General features: G+C 45.4%; 1 protein-coding gene across 1 annotated transcript in view; it reads left to right on the forward strand.

Moving 5' to 3' along the window:
• Positions 1 to 24,300, forward strand: part of LOC122816915 (14-3-3 protein beta/alpha-1-like) — a 48,136-nt gene extending 23,836 nt beyond the window's left edge. The window contains exon 2 of the mRNA XM_044089996.1: positions 24,169 to 24,300. Within this exon, the coding sequence (XP_043945931.1) occupies positions 24,169 to 24,300 (132 nt within the window). The remainder of the gene's footprint in view (positions 1 to 24,168) is intronic.
• Positions 24,301 to 24,747: the final 447 nt, after the last annotated feature.

Consider the following 24,747-nt stretch of genomic DNA (forward strand, 5'->3'; position numbering starts at 1 on the left):
CTGCTACCTGGAGTTCTGTACATACTTTCACCAAGCATTACAGTTTGCCAATTTTCTCTAAATCCAGGGCTTATTTTGCCACTGCAGTCTTGCAGGGCCTTATAGCTGGTCCTAATTTTATTTAAATTTCTCCTCCCCACCTTAGCTTTGGGAATCTACCAAAATGTAATGGCCAACAGTGAAACACAAAGGAACATCTGTACTATGTTATCGTGTTTCACTGTTGCAGTCATTACTCTTGGGTTATCCTGCTGACAGGTGGCCTGCAGTCGGCCAGAATTCCAAAGTCTAGGTCCGGCGTCTGTTGACGTCGCCTCTTCCCTGACATCAGAGCACCAGGGGAATAAAAGATGCAACCAATGCCATTTTCTTCAGTCTTTCTTGCCGCGCGGTGCTCGAAGCAGTTAGCAAGTGCTGGTCGGCCAACTCCTGAGATTTTCGAATGCAAATTGCAGAACCAAAGTCTTCATTAAAGCCAAGTACCCCGTTGGGGAAACTTTTTTTTTTTTTTTCTTGCTCCAGTCCGATGTCAGAAAAGTTAACAATTGTATTTCTTGTGGGAAGCAAATACCTTATAAGGATTTTCACTCTTACTGTATTCCTTGCCTAGGCCCTGACCACGACATTGCTAGCTGTCTGTTTTGCGCTAGATTCAACCAGCGCACTAAGCGTATGTTTGATTTTGCATTTCATTACTTTGGCCGAAGATTTAATTATACAATGCAGTCGGATCAGCCGACAACCGGAGTTTTCAAAAAACGCAAGGACAAGGAAAAGGATAGGCATCAGAGGTCCAAAACAGACTACGAAGCCTCTACTAGGCCAGTCGCCGGTTCTCGTTGAGGTGCTTTCGCAGCCCCTGGCGCCCGCTACCTCAGAGCCACAGGCTGCATCGGACTCCCACGTGGAGCCGACCGGTCTTCTGGATACTCAAGGTATTGGACACTGAAATCATTCCCTCAGATGGGTCGAGCTGCTGAGCAGGCATCGGCGGCTTGTCCTCAGACCTACACAACTATATATTAAGCCATCTTCAGCTTCAAAGACTAAAGCAGCTCTAAAGACAAACAAGTGCAGCACTCTCCTGCTCAAACTTCTATGCCTAAAAAAACAGATGCTCAAAATGGCCGAAGACCTAATTACTTTGATCAGGGTTTCTCATCCCCCTCCTGATAAGAGGCCTAGGCAAGAGACAGGAGTACCTTTCTTCTGATCAGGTTTCTGTTTCCCCTGATTCCTCTTCTGAACAGGATTACTCCATGCCTCCTTATGAGGATTCTGATGCTGAAGAATCCATTCCTTAAGCCTCTCTTGAGGATTATTCTTTTGGGGAAACCCTGCATACCATGAGGGAGCTTTTCCACTGGGAAAGCCAGGATTATTCTGAAGCTAAGAAAAGGCTCAGGGACTTTCTGCTACTTCCTCAGCACAGACACTTGCTATTCCTCCTGTTTTAGACTTTGTAGATGTATTTTCAGAGTCCGACCTGTCCCCTCACTCTACCCCCTGCACCTCCCAAGCCAGACAGATACTACAGGGTCCCAGATTCCCATAAATTTCTATACAAAAACCCTGCCGCTGACCCAGAAACTATATCTCGGGGTCCCAAAGGGGTCAAAGTCTCCACTGCAAAAAAAAACCCTGTCCCCTCTGATAGGGATTCTAGGTCTCTAGACAGATTGGGGGGGGGGGACTCTACACCTCTGCTACCCTGGCTGTAAGGGCTTTAAATTCAGTTTCATATGCTTAAATATCAGCAATATTTTAATGTCGCTGCTTAAACAGAAATTGTCAACAGATACTGAAAGTACAGAAAACAAGGAATTGTTCAGTTGCATGCAATAAATCCAAGTGGGAAGGCATACATTGCAATGTGGTTATGATTCACTGGAGGCGTCTTGCAGGGCTGCTGTTACAGGTAGAAGGCATGCTTGGTTAAAAGAACAGAATCTGCCTGATCATGTTAAAGCAAATTTACTAGATGCACCTTTACAGCATGATACTTTGTTTGGCACTAAAGCAGAACAGGTGTTGAAAAAAATGGAGGATAAAGCCAAATCCATGCAGACAGTCAAGGATTTCTTACAGGTACAGCCACCCAGGTTTAGCAGAAACTGGCCTTCAAAAAATTGGTCCTTTCCAGTGTTAGACAGGCCGCAAAGAGGCAGATACAGGCATCCCAGAGGCAGATCTCAACCCCAAAGCACATACAGGCCGAAACAATGGGGTGCTCCGTGAGAAGACTAATCACAGCCTTACAGGAAACGCTCTCAATGACTTTCCTCTACCAGACCCAAGCACTTCTCTTTTGGCAGCCCCCTTAGGGGGAAAACTAGCACTTTTTTCATCAAATTGGCAAATGGTTACCCAAGACAAATGGGTCCTGAACAGTGTCCCAAGGCTACAGGTTCCACTTTCACACACTACCAAGGTCACAAAGTATGCCAGATCTGCCACACAATCAATGGGCAGAGGCACAAAAACAAATTGCAGCCCTCAGTGGACATGAGGGCCATTCAGCAAGTACCACAACACGAGCAGGGCAAGGATTTTACTCCAGACTTTTCCTAGTACCCCAAAAGGACAAAACCTGGAGACCAGTACTGGACCTGTCTATTCTGAATACGTTTCTGGAAGTTCCAAAATTCAAGATGTTGACTCTACAGCAGTTACTGTCCTTGCTGGGCAAGAAGGCTTGGCTCGTAACTTTGGACCTAAAGGAGGCATACCTGCATGTCCCAATCACAGTCTTGCAGAAGATTCCTCAGATTCATAGCTGGCTCAATGCATTACCAATTCTCTGCACTGCCGTTTGGCTTATCTACTGCGCCCAGGGTCTTTACAAAATGCCTGGCACCAGTAATTGTGTTATGCCGACAAAAAGGAATTCAAATATATTAATATATCCCTACTTTGACTGCCTAATTCAAGCAGAGAACAAAGATGTTCTTCTACAGCATCTGGTGTTTGTAAAAAGATTACTAATTGGCCTGTAGGGTACACGGTAAACGAAAAGAAATCAAACCTAATACCCTCTCAAGAGATAATATTCCTGGGTGCAAGCTTAAATACAACTGCCCAGATGGCTTATCTCACACCAGACGAGCAAAAACATCTAACTACTTGCTTCAAAACATTGGCAACAAAAACCCACTTATCTGCAAGGAAGATCCTGCAGACCTTGGGTTTCATGGCATCCTGCATTCTACTAATTCCATATGCCAGACTACATATGAGGAAACTACAATGGTATCTAAAAAGTGTTTGGACTCAGCATTGCCACAGCCTGGAGACAGTAATTCATTCCCTGCCTACAACAGGAATTTTGATGGTGGTCAGAAGCCTGTCGCCCCAACAGGGATCTACCATTCAGTCTACCCACAGCCAAGCAAACACCGACAACGGATGCATCAGATTATGCCTGGGGGGCCCATATGGCAGGAAAATGTATTCAGGGCACATGGCCTGCAAACCAGATGCATCTTCACATCAATCAGAGATTCTAGCTGTTCAAAACGCCCTGACAGCTTTCAAGGACATGCTTCAAGACAGTTGCTGATAAAGACGGACAATACTACGGTCATGTGGTACATAAACTGGGAGGTACACATTCCTACCCCCTCTGCAGACGAGCAATGACTTTATGGGACACAGCATTGGCTTTCAAAGTTCACCTGCAAGCACAATTCCTGCCAGGAAAAACACATACTCTGGCAGACTATCTAAGCAGAAACCTCATGGATCCCCACAAATGGAAACTGGATCCACAAGTCTTCAGCATGATAAGGAAATGGGGATGCCCAGACCTAGATCTATTTGCCTCCCCACACAGCTACCAATTGCAGAGATTTTGCACAAGGATTTATCACAAGCAAGCATGGAAAGTGGACGCCCTGTTCTTCAGCTGGAAAAATCTAGCAGTATATGCCTTTCCTCCACTGCCTCTCCTTCCCAGGGTACTCCTAAAGGTCAGACAAGAGAAGCCAAAAATGATACTGATTGCACCAGACTGGCCGTGCCAGCACTGGTACCCAATCCTAAAGAGCTTGTCTCAAGGTCCAGCATGGATATTGCCTCACACCTCTCACCTGCTGACCCAACAAAACAATCAACTCCTGCACAGCTATCTCAGGACCCTAAATCTGGCAGCATGGCAGATATTGTAGCCATTCAGAACACTCCTCTTTCAAAAGCTGTCTTGGATGTTATCTTGGAGGCCCAGTACTAGAAAATCTTATGCAGAAAAATTGAAAAGATTCTGTGCTTGAAACCAGAAACAAGGCATTGATGACACATCCATACCCAATATTCCTCAGATTTTACAATACTTAACTGAGATGCTGAACAAAGGCCTTTCTTTCTCATCAATTAAGATTCATGCCTCTGCCACTTCAGCCCATTACAATACGGAACCACCTCTTTTCACATCCCTTAAGGTAGTACCTCAGAGGGGCCAAAAACATTAGGCCTCCAAGAAGAGCACCAATTCCAGCCTGGGACCTCAATTGTTTTGAAAAACTCACACTACCTCCTTTCGAGCCAGCATCAACAGCAGATATAAAATTCTTATCCTGGAAAACAGCCCTGCTCCTAGCATTAACCTCTGCGAGGCGAGTCTCGGTGTTACAAGCACTCATGGCTGTGGAACCTTTCCTCATTTTTCATCCAGACAGGGTTTCTCTGAGGACAAACCCTACATTTATGCCTAAGGTGGTGTCCAGTGTGGCCCCCAAACAAACCATTCACTGGCCTACCTTTTATCCAAATCCACAGAACAAGGGTGAGAAAATTCTGCATTCTTTGGACATACACAGACAGCTACGCTTCTACTTGGACAGGCCTTCAGGAAAACCTGAGCAACTTAGCCTTTCCGTGTGATGCCGTAGCATAAGACACTATCTCAAAACAGACTATTTCTAAATGGATAGGCCATTGCATCCGTTTCTGTTCTCAGCATGGCAAATCAGTGCCTAAGGACATCAAGCCTCATTCCACCAGAGCAGCCGCCCCTTCAGCAGCCTTCCTCAGAGGAGTACCAACCAAAGATGTCTTGGCGGCTGCAACCTGGAGTTTAGTGCACACCTTTACAAAGCACTACTACTTACCTCTATATAAGTCCAGAGCAGGCTTTGCCACTGCAGTCCTGCAGGGCCTCTTAGCCTCTCCTAATCCCATTTAGCCCAGCCACCCATCCTCAGCTTTGTGATTCAACCCAAGAGTAATGACTGCAACAGTGAAACATGAACATAGTACAGTTGTGTACCTACCATAAATGTAGATGTTCGTGTATTCACTGTTGCAGTCCAGGTTACCCACCCACCTTCCCCCTTTTTTCTTCACTGGGTCTATCTGCACTACTCTCTCCTATACAACCTATTGGGTGTATTTGCTTGTAGATGAAGGTAATGTAATTTCTGTGCATGCATTTTTATTGGCATATTTTTTCAGCGTACTAACTTGGGGGCACCTGACATCTGGGGCAAGAAATACTGAAGAAAATGGCGTCTGTTGCATCTTTTATTCCCCTGGCGTTCTGACGTCAGGGAACAGGCGACAACTGACGCCGGACCTAGACTTTGGAATTCTGGCAGACTGCAGGTTGTCTGCCAGCAGGATAACCCAACTGCAACAGTGAATACAAACATCTACATTTATGGTAAGTGTACACAACTGTACTTTTCACCACCACATGCAGCAAATTCCCTAGAAGGGTTAAGGTTAGGTACAGTAGTACACAGTGCTAAGTAAGAGGGAGTGACTTGTGATGGAAGCCGGTCAAACAATTTTCGAATTTAGAAGCTCTGAACTCACCAACAGCTCAGACATCACCATTGCGGAATGCCACGCAAAAATACTTGAACACGCGCACACCTACCTCTCGCGTGTGCATACGTCCACAGTCCAAACTTCTTCTGAAATTCAAATTCTGCTCATGCGCAGATGTTGAAGATTTAAACCATCGATCACACAGATGCAGAAGATGTAAACCGGTCGCAAACACCTGTGCGACTGGATGGGGTGCAAAGGGTGTTCGAACCCCCCTTTAAAAAAAAAAAAAAAAAAATTGTTGCAATTAAAAGAAAATTAACTTCCTAGCCAGCCAGTTCTGGGGAGGCATGCAAGTACACCCCACTTGCACCTGCTTGCAGGCACCCTTGCCGCTGAGGCTTTCTAAGATCGACTGTTTGCTTCTGTTTCTTTGAGCAGATAAGTCCCCTCAGGGGGGGATGGGGTGATACCTTAAAAAAAAAAAAAAAAAAAACTCCTGGACAGAAGTTTCATTTTAAACTTAGGAGTTTGTATTTTAACTTACTGTCACAAGACTGTATTGAAACACACCACCTGTGGAGAAATTGTTTGATCAAATGTCCTTTTCATTCGTTCCTCAATGACTGGAAATCTGATTCGACCTAGCTGTATAGTCAAAACTCATGGATCAAACTAGATCTCCTCCCTCTACCCATAATGCCCCAGTCATCCTGCTATACCTCCAATCTTGTTTGCCTCCATCTCTGTAGATGCGGCTCCATCTCTGAGAACTTTTCAGGTGTGTTTTCTAACTTTAAATGTAATATTTTACTTTTTAAAACCTTCTCTCCTACACACTTAATACTTGCACCACCTTCCTCAACTAATGATTTGAATTGGTTATTACTGTACATCAGTTTCCTTCTACCTGAGATAGTGGCCTACCATTGTTGGTACTTTTCCCTTCTATTCCCTTTCTCCTTTTTCGCTCGAGGGCATTTTTCTTTTCTGCCATAGTTGGTAGTTTCAGGTAGTTTTATTTTTTTTAAACATTTTATCTTGTTTTGTTTGCTAGCCTTTGAGTTGTCAATACTGTCATGGCAGACAGACCAACAGACTTTAAAAATGCACTTTGGGCATAAGATTCCTAACTTTGCCCACAGGAAGTGTCTATTGCCTTGGAGCTTCTCATTTCAGCACAGACTGCTCTATTTCCATAGCCTGTGACTGCAGGGCCCTTGGTGATTTCAGAAACATGATTTCAGAAACCAGTTCTAAAAGAACTGCTATCACTCATCTGCTTCAGGGCCCCCCCCCCCCAAATCATCCAAAGCCTCTTTGGAGACGAGAGAATCATAAAATCAGTCTCCAACCTGCTTTCCTAAAACTGTTCCATCTTCAGAGCCTCCACAAAATATTCAGAAGTATGATCTAACCTCTTTGGATCTAAAATTGAAGGTGTCTGATCCCATGCCTTTGAATACGACAGCTAGTCTTACCAAGTCGTCAAAGAGCCCACTCCCTAGGGTTCACTGTAGAGGTGGTTTCTCTGCTCCATTCCCTTTTCCTTCAGGGTACCAAAGAGAAGTCTTTGCCTCTGTCCACTGTTTCTTCCATCAAGTCCTCCCGGAGCCTTTTAGATGACAAAGGTGAATAGCACATGGATGTTCCTTAGATCTGTTCATCGTGTTACCCTGCTGCAGTCATTACACTTGGGTTATCCTGTCGTCAGGCGGTAATGCAGTCGACCAGATTTCCAAAGTCTTGGTCCGACGTCAGTTGCAGTCGCCTCATCCCTGACGTCAGTGCGCCAGGGGTACATATATTGCAACAGACGCCATTTTCTTCAATCTTTCCTGCCGCGCGGTGCCCGAAGCAGAAGCAGTTCGCAAGTGCCGGTCGGCCGACTCCTGAGATTTTCGAATTTCAGACCGAAGTCTTCTATAAAGCGAAGTACCCCGTTGGGGAAACTTTTCTTGCCTCTGACCGATGTCAGAAAAAGTTAACAAATGTATTCCTTGTGGGACGCAAATACCTCAAGGATTTTCATTCTTATTGCATACCTTGCCTAGGCCCTGACCACGACGTCACTTGTCGTTTGTGCTAGATTTGATAAACGTACTATTAAGACTATTTGATTTCGCACTACACTTTTTTGGCAGAAAATTTAATTATAACATGCCGTCGGAGCTTCCGACTACCTGCGTGCACAAAAAGCGCAGGGATAAGGATCGACGGCCCAGGTCTAAGCCCGATTCCGAGGCCTCGGTTGACCCGGTCTCCGGTTCTCCAGTTATCAGTGAGGCTCCGACGCAGCCGCTGACTACCGCAGTTCAAGAAACCGAGACCGCTACAGATATTTTGACGGAATGTACTAGGCCAATGCAGCCTTTTACTTCAGGCCCTACCGACTATTTACTTTCCTAGGACGTCGGTGCTTCTGAAATGCCATCTGTTTCTGAAGGCGTTTTCAGACTACTCTTTAGTCAAAGCGTTTTCCAAGTCGAAGACTCATTCCAAACCGAAAAAGGCTTCACTTCAGTCTCCTGTTCAAGGCCCTATGCCTAAGAAACAGATGCTCAAGATGGACTTTATTTCTCTTATCAGGGGTTCTCAGCCTCCTCCTGACAAAAGGCCTAGACTAGAGGAAGAATCTGCTTCCTCTGATCAGCTGTCTTCGGATTCCTCTGAGGACCAAGACTATTCCTTCTCTCCTTAAGATTCTGATGCTGAGGACTCTATTTCCACAGCTTCCCCTCCAGAAGATTACTCTTTTGGGGAAACTTTACACACTGAGGGAAGATTTTCACTGGGAAGGTCAGTATTACTCTGATTCCATGAAAAGGCTCAGTTTTTTTTACTCCCCCAACAGACCTCTAGCCATCCCTCCTGTTTTGGACATTGTGGATGATGTCAATTTAGAATCCAGTTTCAACCCTGACTCTCTGCCTCCTGCTCCGGCCAAGCCTGACAGATACTACAGAGTACCTGATTCCCACAAATTTCTTTACAAAAGCCCAGTAGCTGATCCAGAGACTATCTCCCAGGGTCCCAAGGGGGCTAAGGTTTCCATGGCTAAAAATCCGGTACCTTCTGAAAGGGATTCAATAGCACTAGACAGATGGGGGGGGGGGGGTTACACCTCAGCCACTTTAGCTATGAGAGCTCTCAACTGTCAGTTTCATAAGTATCAGCAATTTCTGATCTCAGTTAAAACAAAAGATAACCACCCTCCCTCAACAATCTGAATTGAAAGAAGTACAGGATTTGTTGCACGCCACCGAGCAGGTAGGGAAACGTACCTTGCAGTGTGGGTTTGATTCTTTAGAGGCCTCCTGCAGAGCAGCTGTCTCTGGATCGGTTATACGTAGGCATGCCTGGTTAAAGGAACACAGTCTGCCTGATCATGTTAAAGCAAAACTACTAGATGCTCCCTTACAGCAGGATGTTCTTTTTGGTGTTAAAGCAGAAGAAGTTTTAAAGAAAATGGAAGAAGGCAAAATCGATGCAGACAGTCAAAGATTTCCTACAAGTACAACCCCCTCACTTCAGCAGAAACTGGCCAACAAAAAATTGGTCCTTTCCAGCCACTGACTGGCCTCAGAGGGGTAAATACAGGTGCCCAAGGGGCAGAGGACAACCACAAGCTCCGTATAAACCTCACCAATGGGGCACTCCAACCCAGAAGGGAGGAAAAGACAGGTCTCAACCCACCAGAAGACAGACTCAATGACTTGCACCTCAGCTGGCCAAACAAAACTCTTTTGTCAGCCCCCCTGGGGGGAAAGCTAGCACTATTTGCAGACAACTGGCACATGGTCACAAAGGACATGGGTACTAGACATAATTTTACGAGGATACAGATTCCACTTTCACACCTTGCCAATAAAGAGGAATGCCACACCTGCCACAAAATCAAAGGGCAGAGGCTCAAAAACAAATTACAGCTCTCATGGCCATGAGAGCCATTCAAAGGGTACTAACTCAAGAGCAAAGGATTTTACTCAAGACTCTTCCTAGTACCCAGAAAAGAAAATGCTTGGAGACAAATTCTGGACCTTTCAATTCTAAACACAAGTTCCCAAATTCAAGATGCTAACACTAGAGCAGCTAATTCCCATGTTGGGCAAGGAAGCATGGCTGGTAACGGACCTCAAGGAGGCATACCTGCATGTCCCTATCAGACAAAGTTGCAGAATATACCTCCATTTCATCGCAGGTTCAACTCATTATCAATTCTCTGCACTGCCCTTTGGCTTATCTACTGCACCCAGAGTATTCACAAAATGCCTGGCACCAGTAATTGCATACTGCAGACAGAGGAATTCAAATATATCCATACCTGGACTGCCTCATTCAAGCAGAAAGATCTGGCTTTTGTGAAGCAACTACTGAATTGTCTGGGGTACACAGTAAACGAAAAGTCAAAACTAGTACCCCTCACAAAAAATGACATTCCTGGGTGCCAGCTTGGACACAACGGCCCAGAAGGCTTATCTTACACCAGACAAGCAATTACTACTGACTCTATTTCAAAACAATGGCAACAAAGACCCAATTAACTGCAAGAAAAAATCTGCAGGCTTTGGGCTTCATGGCATCTTGCATTCTGATACCATTTGCAAAACTGCATATGAGGAAATTACAGTGGTACCTAAAAAGCATATGGTCTCAACATTTGGTTAACAGCAATACCCCAGTTGTACATCAAGGGGGAATGGCCGTTGGTGCAGGAATTGATTTGGGACAAGAGACAGTGCACCTCGATAATCCTATTATGGTGGAGGACAATTCTGTATCTGGGGCACGGCCCAAATTTAGACCCTCTCGTGACCATTTTTTGGACATGCTGCCTGTGCAGGTGAGGAAGAAGGGGCCATGGAAACGTTCGCTCAGCGACGACAGAGATTTCCAAAAGAAAAGGCGGACTCTAGATTGACTTCCATTGATTATGGTGATGTTGTATTTAATTTATCTTCACATTGTTTGACTGAGCATGAGATGAGTGTGCTGAATAAGGGGTTAACTTTCGTCCCCAGTAAGCAATGTGACTACCAAGATGTTATTCTTGACATTATGTCGTTTTGTCGTAATCTTATGCTTAGCAAGCAATTTGGCAATAATGCTAATGTTCGAACTGGTTTAAAAAAGCCTAGTAGCTTTGTACCGGCTTTAACACCAGACTTACAGTTATTTATTAATCAATGTGACCATGACCTGTTACGCTTTTTTCAGCAAAGTAATAGGGATAAGTTTTATAATCTAACTCCTGAACAAAGACAGGCTTTGGCTGATCTTAGTAGCTATACAGATATTACTATTAAAAAAGCTGATAAGGGAGGGTCGATTGTTGTGCTTGATACTGTTTGGTATATCAACAAGATTAAATGCATGCTATCTGATGTGCAGACTTATATTTTAATTAATCCAGTAGAAGTTAGAAGAACTATTGACAGAGTCCATAGCAAGTTACAGGGGTTATGTGATAGAATGTTGATTACGTCACAACAATTTGATTTCCTATTTATAGATAAACCACTAACACCGGTTTTTAAGGCTCTACCCAAGGTGCATAAGTGTTTATCAGACCCACCCCTTAGACCGATAGTTTCAGGCAGGGGGTGGGTGACTGAGAATATATCCATTTGGTTAGAGGTTACGTTAAGACCCTTTGTTGAGAAAATGGATCACGTCTTGATTGACACAGGACATTTTTTGACTTTAATAGGCAACATTAAAGCAGGAGATATAACAGGGGATTACTTGATGGTAACCTTAGATATTAATAACCTGTTTACAGTTATTAATAATGACTATGGTCTTTCAGCGGTTAAAGCACTTTTAAACAGTTTGGATGTACAAAATACTAAGGTGGAGTTGATACTAGAAATGTTGGGCTTAGTCCTAGAAAATAATATATTTCTTGGGGCAGATTGCATATATAGACAGGCACAGGGGATAGCCATGGGTACCCCCTGTGCCAACACATATGCAAACCTTGTTCTAGCACAATGGGAGAAACAACATGTATTTAATGACCATGCTTGGAAAAAACAGTTATTTATATATCTACGTTTTGTAGATGTTTTTATTTTATGGAAGGGGGTCGAGGATGATCTATGTAATTTTATAAATTACCTCCACTCCACAACTAGCTTTTTTAGATTTAGTATGAAGACATCAAGTGAAGTCATAGATTTCTTGGATGTCAGCCTGTGTCAAGACAAGGATGGTTTCTCTTCAAATTTGTTCCGAAAAGAGTGCTGGAGAAACACTCTGCTATCGTTTGATAGCATGCACCCAAGGCATACTTTTCCGAATGTGGTGCAAGGCCAGATAAGTAGGATTTCTAGGATTGTTACTGATAATACATTGTTTGACAAGGAGATCCAACAACTTGGTGACTGCTTCTCTAATAGGGGCTACAATGAGAAGTTGGTCAATGATATTATGATGAAGAATAAACCCCTTAGAAGTAATAAATATAAGCCATGGTTACATCAGAAAGATTATGCCAGTAATAGAAATACAGACAACACCTTTAGACGTGATGGTCATAAGGTGACACTCACTTATGGTAGTGATATGAGAGGGATCTGTGACATTATAAGTAATAACTGGAATATAATTGCCAGTGATGAAGGGTTGAGAGAAATGGTTTGTGAACGCCCCATGTTTACATATAAAAGGAATAAAAACCTTAAAGATATGTTATGTAAGGAGAAGAAATTGGTTAAGGACTTGAGACCAATAGGAGGAGTGGGTACTGTTCCGTGTGCGTCCTGCAAGGCCTGTGGACTCATAAAAAAGGGAATTGAATTTAGGCATCCGGTTAATGGGAAAGTGTTTTTATTCAAAGGCAGGGCTACTTGTAGGACTACTGATCTAGTGTATATAGCTGAGTGCAGCTCTTGTCCATGTTTTTATGTAGGGAAGACCAATCAAATGTTAAAGGTTAGGATCCTACAGCATATGTCTAGTATTAGGAATAGTGATGAGCATAACGCCTTGTATAGGCATGTGAGGGATTACCCTACGCATAAGTTTTTATTTAGGGTTATTGTAAATTTAAGGTTGACTAATAGGGGGGGTGACATTAAATTAAATACTGAATTAGCCGAATCCAGATGGATACTAGAGCTAATAGCACACAGGGATCCAGGCTTGAATGATGTGGTCCCCCTTAAGCCCACCTTAAGTAAAAGGCGGGTTTTTTATTGAATTTGATTGGTCAAACATATATTTAAATAGAAGTTTTATTAGAAAAGTTTTTATCTGAAGAAGGGCTATTGCCCGAAAGCGCTCATCTTGTACTGTTTGTTTGTTGGAATTAAATCTTTTTTCTACTGAACTGAGCAGTATCCAGCTTCGTTATTTTGCTTGCGGTCTCAACACAGCCACAGCTTGGACACAGTGATAGCTCTCATTCCCTGCCTTCAACAGGAATTTATATGGTGGGCACAGGCATGTCACCTCAACAAGGGTCAGCCTTTCACCTTGCCCCCACCCAGGCAAACTATCACAACAGATGCTTCAGACTATGCCTGGGGGGCACACATGGCAGGGCAATGCATTCAAGGCCTATGGACTGCAGAACAAAGAAAACTGCACATAAACCAAAAAGAGATGCTAGCTGTACAGAAAGCTGACAGCCTTCAAGGATCTACTACAGCCTGGACAACTTGCAATAAAGACGGACAACACCACAGTAATGTGGTACAACAAGGGGGCACACATTCCTACCCTCTTTGCAGGCAAGCAATAATCTTATGGAACACAGCTCTGGCCTACCAAGTCCAGTTACAAGCTCAATTCCTGCCAGGACAGAAAAACACATTGGCAGATGATCTAAGCAGAAACATCAAAGATCCTCACGAGTGGAAGCTAGACCCACAAATGGAAGCTAGACCCACAAATATTTACAATGATAACTCAAAGGTGGGGCCTAGCAAATATAGACCTGTTTGCCAGTCCTCAAAACTACCAGCTGACAAAATTTTGTACAAGGACATTCCACCATCAAGCTTGGAAAGTGGACGCTCTCTCCTTCAGTTGGAAAAACCTGACAGCATATGCCTTTCCTCCATTACCTCTTTCACAAAGGTTCTTTTGAAGGTCAAAAAGGAGAAACCTCGAATGATTCTCATAGCCCCAGACTGGCCATGCCAGCACTGGTACCTGCTATTGAAGAATATGGCTCACAGCCCACCATGGATATTGCCTCAAATACCTCATTTGCTCACTCAGCAAGACAAGCAGATTCTACACAGCCAGATCAAAACCTTAAAGCTGGCTGTATGGCAAATCAATTAAGCATCCAACCAGCCCCTCTTTCACAAGCAGTGCTGGATGTTCTAGAAGCCAGGAGGCCAAGCACCAGGAAGGCTTACTCGGACAAATGGAAAAGGTTTTCTGCTTGGAACCAAGCTAAAGGCCAAGACACAACTCATCCTCATATGCCTCACATTCTGCAGTATTTAGCTGAGGTGTTGCATAAAGGACTTTCCTTCTCCAATTAAAATCCATGCTTCAACTATTTCAGCTCACTACGACACGAGTCCACCTTTATTTTCAAATCCTCTCCTAAGGCAGTTCCTCAGAGGAGCAAAAAACATTAGACCACCTAGAAGAGCTCCTACACCAACATGGGACCTCAATTTTGTTCTGGAAAAACTAACGTTACCTCCCTTTGAACCAGCTTTTTCTGCAGACCTTCAGTTCCTATCTTGGAAGACTGCCCTGCTCCTGGCAATAACAAGTTTCAGAATTGCAGGCACTTATGGCAGTGGAACCTTTCCTCATTTTTCATCAAGACAGTTTCTCTACGAACAAATCCTTCCTTCATGACTAAGGTGGTTTCCAGTGTAGCTCTAAATCAAACCATCCACCTACCCACTTTCCACCCCAATCCACAGAACAAAGGTGAGAGACTCCTGCATTCCTTGGACATTCATAGGCAGCTTCGTTACTACTTGGACAAAACTAAGGCTTTCAGAAAAACTGACCAGCTCTTTCCTATGCTACAGCCTCTCGAGGGAAGGCCATATCCAAGCAAACCATTTCTAAATGGATAGGCCATTGCATCCGATTCTGCTACACCCATCATGGGAAACCAGTTCCTTCTACCATTAGATCCCACTCTACCAGGGCAACAGCTACCTCTACAGCCTTTCTCAGGGGGGTTCCTACCAAGGAAATCTTAGAAGCTGCAACTTGGAGTTCAGTGCACACCTTCACCAAACACTATCACTTACCTCTTTATTCTAAGTCCAGGGCAGGCTTCGCCACTGCAGTTTTGCAGGGCCTCATTGCCTCCATTAACCCTCTATGATGCCTCCACCCTACCTTAGCTTTGGGACTCAACCCAAGTGTAATGACTGCAGCAGGGTAACACGATGAACATAGTACAGTTTTGTACCTACCATAAATGTTCGAGTGTTCACCCTGCTGCAGTCCAGGTTACCCTCCCTCCAACCTCTCTGATCTACTGGCTAATCCTCTGCTATGTCTTACTGATGTATTTGCTTATAGCTGAAGGGATTTTGTGTTGGTACAGTGTTCACACCATTTGGTACTGATTTGGATCACCTTTTTGGGGGCACCTGACATCTGGGGCAAGAAAAACTGAAGAAAATGGCGTCTTTTGCAATATATGTACCCCTGGCACACTGACGTCGGGGATGAGGCAACTGCAACAGACGTCGGACCAAGACTTTGGAAATCCGGCTGACTGGGACTGCCTGACAGGATAACCCAAGTGTAATGACTGCAGCAGGGTGAACACTCTAATATCTACATTTATGGTAGGTACAAAACTGTACTTTATCCTGGCTCAAGTCTTCCATTGAATCCATGAGTCTCCCTTCTACTTCTCATGCAGTCCTTCTCTAATCTGACCTTTTTTTTTATTTTGGAGCCCTGTGATCCGAGAGACCTGAGATGGTTGACTGCTGATCCAAAGACCACTAGATCTTCATCTAAGACTATTTCCCTGACTTGGTTGCCCTAATTCCCTTAGGCTGTGGGACTCATCCAGGTGCAAGTATCAGCACTGGGTTTCGGCGGGGGGGGGGTGCTAGGTCCCACTCTGATGTTGGAGCTGTTCCTGCCCCTTGGATCCTCAGCATTGGACAGCTCTGGTCCAACTCCCCCTTTGAGACACTGGTCTGGGCAGGGTTGTGGAGTGGCAGGAGCTGCAACCTTGGCTCTGGTGCAACCCCCTACAACTACTTGCTTCAAGGTAATGGAGAGGGCTTTGTCATCTGAGACTACTACTCTATCCTCTTCAGTTCCTACAGCCTACTGCGTTCAGGTCCGAGCTCTGATCCTATCAGGCGTATTCCACAGGGAGTGTGGGTAGTCCTCGGATACCTCCTCCCAAGAGGAGTCTTGCCAGACGCTTTTGGGTCTGGCCCATCTATTTCTTGGACTCCCCCTGGCAGAGAGCTTATTGAATGTAGTCTTTTTTGTTGGACATGGAACCAGATACTGTAGGACTCCTCCCCCATCACCCTGACAAATTTCTGGGACCACCTAGAGACAAGTCGCACTGGAGCAAGGTAGTCCCTATTGATGTGGTGGTGGCCACAAAGGAGCTGGCAGAGCAAGCTCAACTGTCCATTCACCTAACAGTCTAGGGCATTGGAAAGGTTTGGAAAGTGCACCTTTGCCTTATGGAGTTTAAATTGCTTGGCACATTTCATAGGTTCATACTAGGCTATCTGCCCTAGGGCATTTATAAGCCTAGCCAGAGTGTGTGTGGCTTTCACCACCCCTTAGGATGAGAATACTATACCCATTAGTTTGCTGTGCCTCTGTCCAGCAGTGACACAGAGATGATTCCTGGGGTAAACCTACGATCTCCCATCCACTCGTCAAGATTTCTCTTGAACAGTCGGTGAGGGGCTCTGCCTCACATGGACTGGGATTCTGTTCCATAGTGTAGGGAGTCTCTGGGTGATGAATCTGTCCCTCCAGCACGGCCTATTTATATCCGTGTTGAGGTTTGTCTCTTGCTCTCGTGGCTCTGGTGGATTTGGATTTTTTGAGGTGGAGCATGTCCATTAATTCCGGGTTGGACATGGCCTTGTATGTCAGGCATAGATCACCTCTGAGCAGACTGTATGCGACTGAATAGAGCTGGAGTTTCTTCAGTCGGGCAGCGTATGACATATGTTTGAGACCCTTTATCCTTTTGGTGAGGAACGTTTGGGGTCTTTCCAACTGCTGCAGGTGTCGGGTAAGGTACATTCCGAATGGGGCGACTGAACAGAGCTGGAGTTTCTTCAGTCGGGCAGTGTATGACATATGCTTGAGCCCCCTTATCCTTTTGGTGAGGAACTTTTGGGGTCTTTCCAACTGCTGCAGGTGTCGGGTAAGGTACATTCCGAATGGGGCGTTTTACTCAATCATTGGTCTGATAAGTGAAGAGTACAGGGGTACAATGACCTCTCCTGATCTGGATGTGAATCCCTTCATGATCAGGTGGGCAATGTAGAAGGTCTTACTAACCACTTTGGCAATGTGAGTGTCAAAAGAGAGGTTACTGTCAACTTGGGTCCCCAGGTCCCTGATAACTTCTTCCGTGTTTAATGGATCACCACCTATGTGGCAATTAGGGGTTACCTTGTTTTTCTCAAAGGGTATGACTATACATTTTTTGGCCTTTAGCTTAAGGCCATGGCTCTGGCACCAGTTGTCCATTTCTTTGAGACCTCTCTGGAGGATGTCTGTGATGGAGTGTCAATTATGGTGCCCAGTTTGCAGTCATCTGCAAATCAGCCACAATCCCCCTATGTTTGCCTGCACTTCAGAAAAATAAATGCCGAACAAGAGGGGGCCCAGTGGGACACCGCTCGTGACCGGCTTAGTCTGACATGGCACCAGCAACTCTAACCCTGTGGGTTCTGTCCTTGAGCCAGTTTGCAACCCATCTTGTGACATGTGGGTTTACATCCAAGCTGGTGAGCTTTTCTATGATGCCAGAGTGGGGTATTCCTTGGTCAAACCCCACTAATTCCATGTCCCTCTGAGTCTGTGTCAGTGGAATACTTCAAGAAGTCATAGTCACGACTTGCCACTGTCCGTCTCTAATGCATCCATGAGGCTAACCATCCATGCTGTGGAAGGTACCTCACAGCTGCGGTTTCGGGTATAGCCATTAGACAGGCCTGGATGCACTGGTGACTTTGCGGACCCTTTCAAGTCATTTTTCATCAGTGCTCTTCATAGAACTTTTTTGGTCCTACTGTAGAGGAAATGCTTTCCCAGAGTAAATGGGACAGAAATCTGTCTAGTGTAGGGATACACTTTTTTTTTTCTACACCTCAATGATCCTTTCCTAGGAATTGGAGGAGGCAAGAAAATGTGGTTGTCCCAGGATCCTTCCCAAGATTTATATGGGGATAAATCCCTCTGGCAGAAAGTGGAGTTCAGATGGAAGAGAGAAGGCCTGCAAAACCAAGGTTTGAGACATTTTCAGATGAACCCTTCTTGCTCTTCTGAAACATTGCATTGCCTGACTGTTCAGCTCAGGAGGCATTTGGAGGAGCAATTGTCTCTGCACCCAGATGCCTGGGCACTGATAAGGTTCTTGGGTTCCCCAGCGAAAAAGGCTCCCAGTCATCCCACCCAGTCAGAAGGAGGTAGCGGCTCAAATTTGAAAGCTGCTAGACAAGTCATCCACGAGGCCCCACCAGACCAGAAAGGATTTGGAACTTATTCGAGATTCTTTTAGTACCAAAGAAAATTAGGACCGGAGACCAATTTTGGATCCGAGCGAACAAAATCAGTTTCTGAAGTCCAAGTTCTGAATGGTCAGGGTTCAGTCAGTTCTGCAATTTCTACACAAGGACAATTGGTACACATCCTGAAGATGGATGGAGCACATACTTCACATCAAGGTGAACCGGTCTGATATCCTTCCCATTTTTCCTCAACATATGGGTTACAGATCCAACCTCTGATCTCACTCTGCTGCCCTTCTTAGACTTGTGGTTCCAACGGTCAATGTCCTCCCTCTGTCCATAATGCCCCAGGTAGCCTACAATATCTCTGATCTCTTTTGTTGCAATCTTGCACAGATGCAAATTTCTCTAAGCCTTTTGTAAAATGCTTCAAGCATTTGCAAGTTTTTTTTCTTTAGTTTTAAATTAAACCTCTCTACAGCCTCCCTCTCCATTTGGTGTTCAGAGTTTCTACCAGTCTGTAATCTCCTTTTTCTACCTTGTTGGGTACCTTCTTGTTGCATACAATTGGTACTTCCTCTTTACTTATTTCCTACTTTTTTTTTTTGTTTAAATAGCAAAGAAACTCCATGTTTTGTTGTCAATCTCGCCTTCATTCTTGCTGGATGGGTTCTGAGCCGAACCTCTGCTCCGACTCGGCCTATACTAAAGCTCGGGAGCTAATCGAGGCAACCCTATATCCCATGATGCTAGGTGGTAACTACCCAGATCTCGTTTGCCGCTTTCTCTAGCGAGGTGCTCTTTTTACCAGCTCACAGGTTAGTGAATAATTTTCAGAAAAATCTTAGTTTTCTACTTACAATTCTAGGGGAAAACTAATATATTTTTTTCTAAATGGGCTAGTTTGTCGGTTTTTAAATTTTTAGTTCCTATTTTTATCCCTTATCCCAGTCATACTCCCCACCCTAGGTTAGGCCTTGGGCCCTTCCGTTTTATTCTTTAGTTCCCTCGCAGGGATTCTTAGCTCTGAGTGTACCTTTAGTATCCCTGTATCCCTGTCTGTCTTTTTTTTTTTTTTTTTTTTTTTTTTTAACAATTGTTTTCCTTTCGACAGCAATATGTCGAAGGAGACTAAGGTCTCGGGCTTCAAGAAGTGTGACTCGTGCTGTCAGAAGATGTCTGACGGTCACACTTGTGTTTATTGCCTGGGACCCCTGCACCTGCAGGACTCTTGCTCTGTGTGCCATACATTCAGCCCAAGAGTCTTGCAGGAGCGCAGGAATAAGTTGATCCTGAGGGGCTTATTAAAGCCCGAAGGTTCCCCGGCTAAGTCCGTGCTGGGGAAGCCTTCGAAGCCACCTAAAACGTCGGCTCCATGCTCTAAGCCTTCGGATGGTGGCTCACCTTCTGCGACACTATCTGCTCCGGCCAAAGCCGATACCTTTGTATCGCAGCTGCCTGCATCGGCTTCGGCCAGAGTCGATGCCTCTAAGACTCAATCTTCAGTGTCTGCTCCGGCTGGAGCTGACATGTCTACGGCTCCATCGGCTCCATCAACCTCGATGCCCTCCACACGCAAGAGGTCCAGATCCCCATCTCTGGAATCTATTCATTCGGCTCAGAGGTCACCTTTACTCTGAGCGGAGCCGTCGGAGCCATTCCTCTGTCTTCCAGGCTTTCCGACCATGACCTTGAGAGGGTGGTAAGCAGACTATTAAAGTTTCAGGCACTGGCCCAAATGCTTCACGGCCTGTCTCATCAGACAGCAGCTACGTCCATACAACCTACTATTCCTCCTTCGACTCTGCCCCAGTGTTCGAAGCCGGAGCACCTCGGAGCTGTGACAGTTGTGACATCGGAGCAGATACCTCCCCCTTCGGCTCAGTCTTCTGCTCTGATCTCGTCCATGGTGCCATCCTTGGAGGGATCCAGGCACTTGGACTCTCTCGCCAGCTCCGAGGGGGCGAGTGGCATCTGACCCTTGTCCGACCCCATTCTCCCTCTCTGAGCATCGGCATTGGTGAGTTCGGCCCAGACATCGGCTTCGGAGCCGTCCCTGTCTGTGCCAGCTGGGGTTCCTAGCTCTTCGGAGCAGGAGCTCTCTAGCCTGCCTGATAGGGGCGCCTTCGAGGTCATGAGGAGCGTACTGGCCTCAGTGCCTGCTCTACGGTCAGCTCAATCAGCTCCTCCCACTGTAGTGCCTGCTGAGGTCTCTTCCCACTCTCTCGCCCCCGGCCAGAGAGATCCAACTCCTCAGGTTTCCCCATTGGAAATATCCTCCTCTTCCGAGGTTTCTCCTGATCCATCAGGTGAACCCCCGCGTAAGAGGACATGTAAGAGGAAGCATGTGGACTCCCCTGAGTCTCACATCTGATACAGACTTGGATGAGTCGGAAGGATCCCCAAGGTCCCCCTCTGAGTCTGTCTCCTTCTGACATCCTTGGAATCCTTAAACAGAGGGGAAACTGGTCTTCCCTTAATCCATCTGAGGGCGAGTCTGTTTACCTGGAGGCTTTTGGTTCTCGACCCTCCACCTCCTGGGTGTCTCCGCCTTTCGACCCCCTTATGGAAGTGGTGACACGTGAGGCGTGGACGGCCCCTGATTCGATGGAACCCACCCCACGGAGGCCTTCCAAATTTATAACAGCCCCTTCTGATAAGCAATTTTTATCTAAAGGTGTCCCAGTTGATGCCATGGTGGTGGCGGCAGCCACCAAGAAGGAACTGGCTGATCCTTCAGTGCCTATTCATCCGCCTAACAAGGAATCTAGGACCATGGATAGGTACGGCAAGCGGATGTTCTCGTCAGCGACCTTTGCCATGCGGTCGCTGAATTACTTATGCCACTTCACCCGTCTTCAAAGAGACATTCTTAAAGAACTGGGTGAGGTCCTACAGGATCCGTCAGCTGCTGGGTCGCAGGACAAAATTAACTCGCAGCTAGGAACCCTGAATTCCATTGTCAACTCCTCCATGCGGCTTAATTCCTGTGCAGCCGATGGAGCGAGTAGGGCCGCAGGCACAGGTGTGGCTTTGAGGCGTTACGCCTGGATGTGGCTTTGCAACTTGGCAGACCCCTTCAAGGCATCTTTCACTAACTTCCCCCTTTGATGGTTCAGCGTTGTTTGGACCTCAAGTGAAAGATACTTTGACCAGATGCGAACAAGATGGCAAGACTCTTTCTGCCGTAGGAGTCCGTTTTTCAACCCCATCTAGACCGTATCCTAAGGGTCAAAAGGGTGGAAAAATGTGGTTCCGCAAATCACAAGGAGTCATGCCTGACGCAAGAGGTCATTTCACCCCTAGAGGCAGAGGGGGGGAACAACAACAGACGCCGTCCAAGAGGCAGAGTGGGTCTGCAGAATCAGGGTAGCAGAGAAACCCTCTCTGACAAACCCTTCAAGCATCCCTGAGGTGCTGCCAGACTGTCAACCTTCGGAGGCAGTCATTGGAAGATTATCGCTGTACCCACAAGCCTGGCTCTCCCTCACTCAAGACAAATGGGTGCAGTCTATCATATGCGAGGGTTACAAAATCCCCTTTATCCAAACCCCAACGATTCAAATGGGGTCTCTTCCAGACGTTCCACCCAGTCTAAGGGAACAAGCAGCACTAGAAATATCAAAGCTGCTAAGAGCCATCCAGCCAGTCCCAGCAGACCAGCTAGGATCCGGAGTCTACTCAAAGTTCTTTTTGGTACCAAAAAAAAACGGGGGACTGGAGGCCAATATTGGATCTCAGCAAACTAAAGTTTGTAAAAAGAACGAGGTTCTGGATGGTCACACTACAGTCCATTTTACACCTTCTGGGCAAGGACAATTGGATGTGCTCAGTGGACCTTCAGGATGCATACAATCACATCAAAATGCACAGGCGCTCCAGAAGGTTTCTCCACTTCCGGCTGGGAGCCAGTCACTACCAGTTCAGAGCCCTGCCCTTTGGTCACACTTCAGCCCCCCCGAGTGTTCACCAAATGTATGGCAGCGGTTACGGCTCACCTGAGACGTCAAGGATTCCAGGTGTTTCCATATCTAGACGACTGGCTCCTCACTGCCACCACCAGGCGTCAACTTCTAGCCAGAGATTACACCATTCACATTTGCAAAGAGCTAGGTATCTCTCTAAATTTCGAAAAGTCTGCCTTGTCGCCTTGTCAGTCTATTACCTTCATAGGCGCCACCTTGGGCACACCGTTCAGCTCTCAGCAAAGTTAACAGAGCAAGAGGGTCTTAGATATTCAAACTCATGTTCACGTCCTCCTTCAGAGCAACAAAATTCAGGCCAGGTATGTTCTGAAAGTATTAGGTCTCGTGGCGGCAGCCATCGCGCTTCTTCCCCTTGCCCGCTTTTACATGCGGCTTCAATGGATGCTTTTCTCCCAGTGGTCCTTCCAATAGCTCCCTATGACACACAAGATCTTAATAACTCTGTCTTGCAGAAAACATCTATCTTGGTGGATGGTCTCCCCTCAAGTCCATCAAGGCAGACCATTTACTCCCCCCCCCCCCCCGGTCGCCACAGTCACAACGGACGCCTCCCTGATTGGGTGGGGGGGGGGATTTTTCAGGGCAGGACAGTCCATGGCACATGGCAACCCGTCGAATGCCACTTGCACATAAACGTCCTGGATATGAGAGCAGTGCTTTTGACATTGCAAGCCCTCCAAGACCCTCTTCCCCTGGGGACTATTGCAATTCAGACGGACAATATGTCCGTAGTATGGTTTATCAACAAGCAGGGCCGAACCAAGTCCTATCCCCTGTCGCACTCAGACTTTGGCAATGGGTGGTCTCTTCTCCGCGGTTTCTGATAGCAAAGCACATCCCCGGGAAGTCCAACGTCATAGCGGAAATGCCTTCTGTTGCCCCAAGCTTTTGTGTTGCTTCATTTAACATGCTCCTTGGCATTGTCTTGTTTCCTCAACTACTTTACTAAGTATCTTGGTGTCTCATTACAGTTCTAGTCTGTTTTGTTTGCAAGCTGCTTGGTGTCTGCCTTACAAGTAGTGGTACTACACCTTGTCAGCAATTCCTTTTTGCAGTAAATTGCCACGTCTAAAATGATGGTAGTTCATGGCAGCCTCACTTTGTGCTTCTAAAACCATTTTTCTTCTGATTAGGTTCTCTATTTTACTTAATACCAGTATTGCATTGGATATGTGCTGTGTCGTATGTGTTGTGCAGAAGAATTTGTGCTAATCAGGTTTGTACTTGATGATTAAGCTTGGGAATGGTGGTAAAGAAGCTGAAATTGCATTTAGGTTTCCCCCTTTTTAAATACCTTGTTAGTATGGTTGCGTCTTAAGAGTGCTTAGTGTAATTTGGTCCAAGTTCTAGTTAAGCAGTCTTAACTTTGTTTGCAAAAACGTTGACAAAACCAGACAGTAGTTTAGAAATTGGTCTGATAAAGCACTGAATCAGCATTGGGAAACAAAGGGCTGATACAAATTTTGCATTACGAGGTCAGGATGTCACATCAACAACGTTAAACAGTAATTCCTCTACATTTTCTCAGTTTTAATTATGCAGCCTGAATGCCTGCTACTTTACACCATGTTAGAAGAGCTGAAACAGTTTAATTCAATTAAATGCAATTCTGAATAGGTATTTGTGCATTAGTCAGGTTGTCAGGCCAGTATAAACTGACTTTATTGCAAACTGTTTTTTTCTTTTCCTTACATAAAATGATCAAAGTGAACTTCAGTAAATACTCAATTACATTTTTTCTTTTACAGAAACTTTTGGAAGATCACCTCATTGACAAAGCCTCACCTGCAGAAAGTAAGGTTTTCTACCTGAAAATGAAGGGTGATTACTACAGGTATCTGTCTGAGGTGGCATCTGGAGAAAAGAAGCAAGGTAAATAACTGTTGCATATCATTTGTAATGTTAGTTTTCTTTTAATGCTTTTGTAAGTGGGAGCAGGCCAACCATTGCCGTGGATGCTTTATCACATGCACATAGTTTACATTTTCAGTGTTTGCGGTAGTGGAAAAATGTTACTAGTTTAATCTTATTTGGAAGCCCCAACTCATTAGGGTTAGAAATGTATCCATATGTGACCAACCATGGCCTAGTCTCTATTGTGGAGTTGGCCGTTTAATTTAAAATAAAAATTGAACATCAGGAAACCACATTTTGTGGGTATATAGCATGACAGCAAAATCATTGAAGCACAGCAACTTTTGCCTCTGTAAACACTTAGCCTAATGTCTTACCTTGGAGATAAGTAGTCTTACCATGGAGATAAGTACGTAATACAGTGCTAACAAATCACAAGTCCTGTGTTGAAACCAATCTAATCACATGATCAA

This window comes from Protopterus annectens, chromosome 12.part0 (assembly GCF_019279795.1).
Source record: "Protopterus annectens isolate FY-2018-M chromosome 12.part0, PAN1.0, whole genome shotgun sequence".
In the NCBI taxonomy this organism is placed as follows: Eukaryota; Metazoa; Chordata; order Ceratodontiformes; family Protopteridae; genus Protopterus; species Protopterus annectens.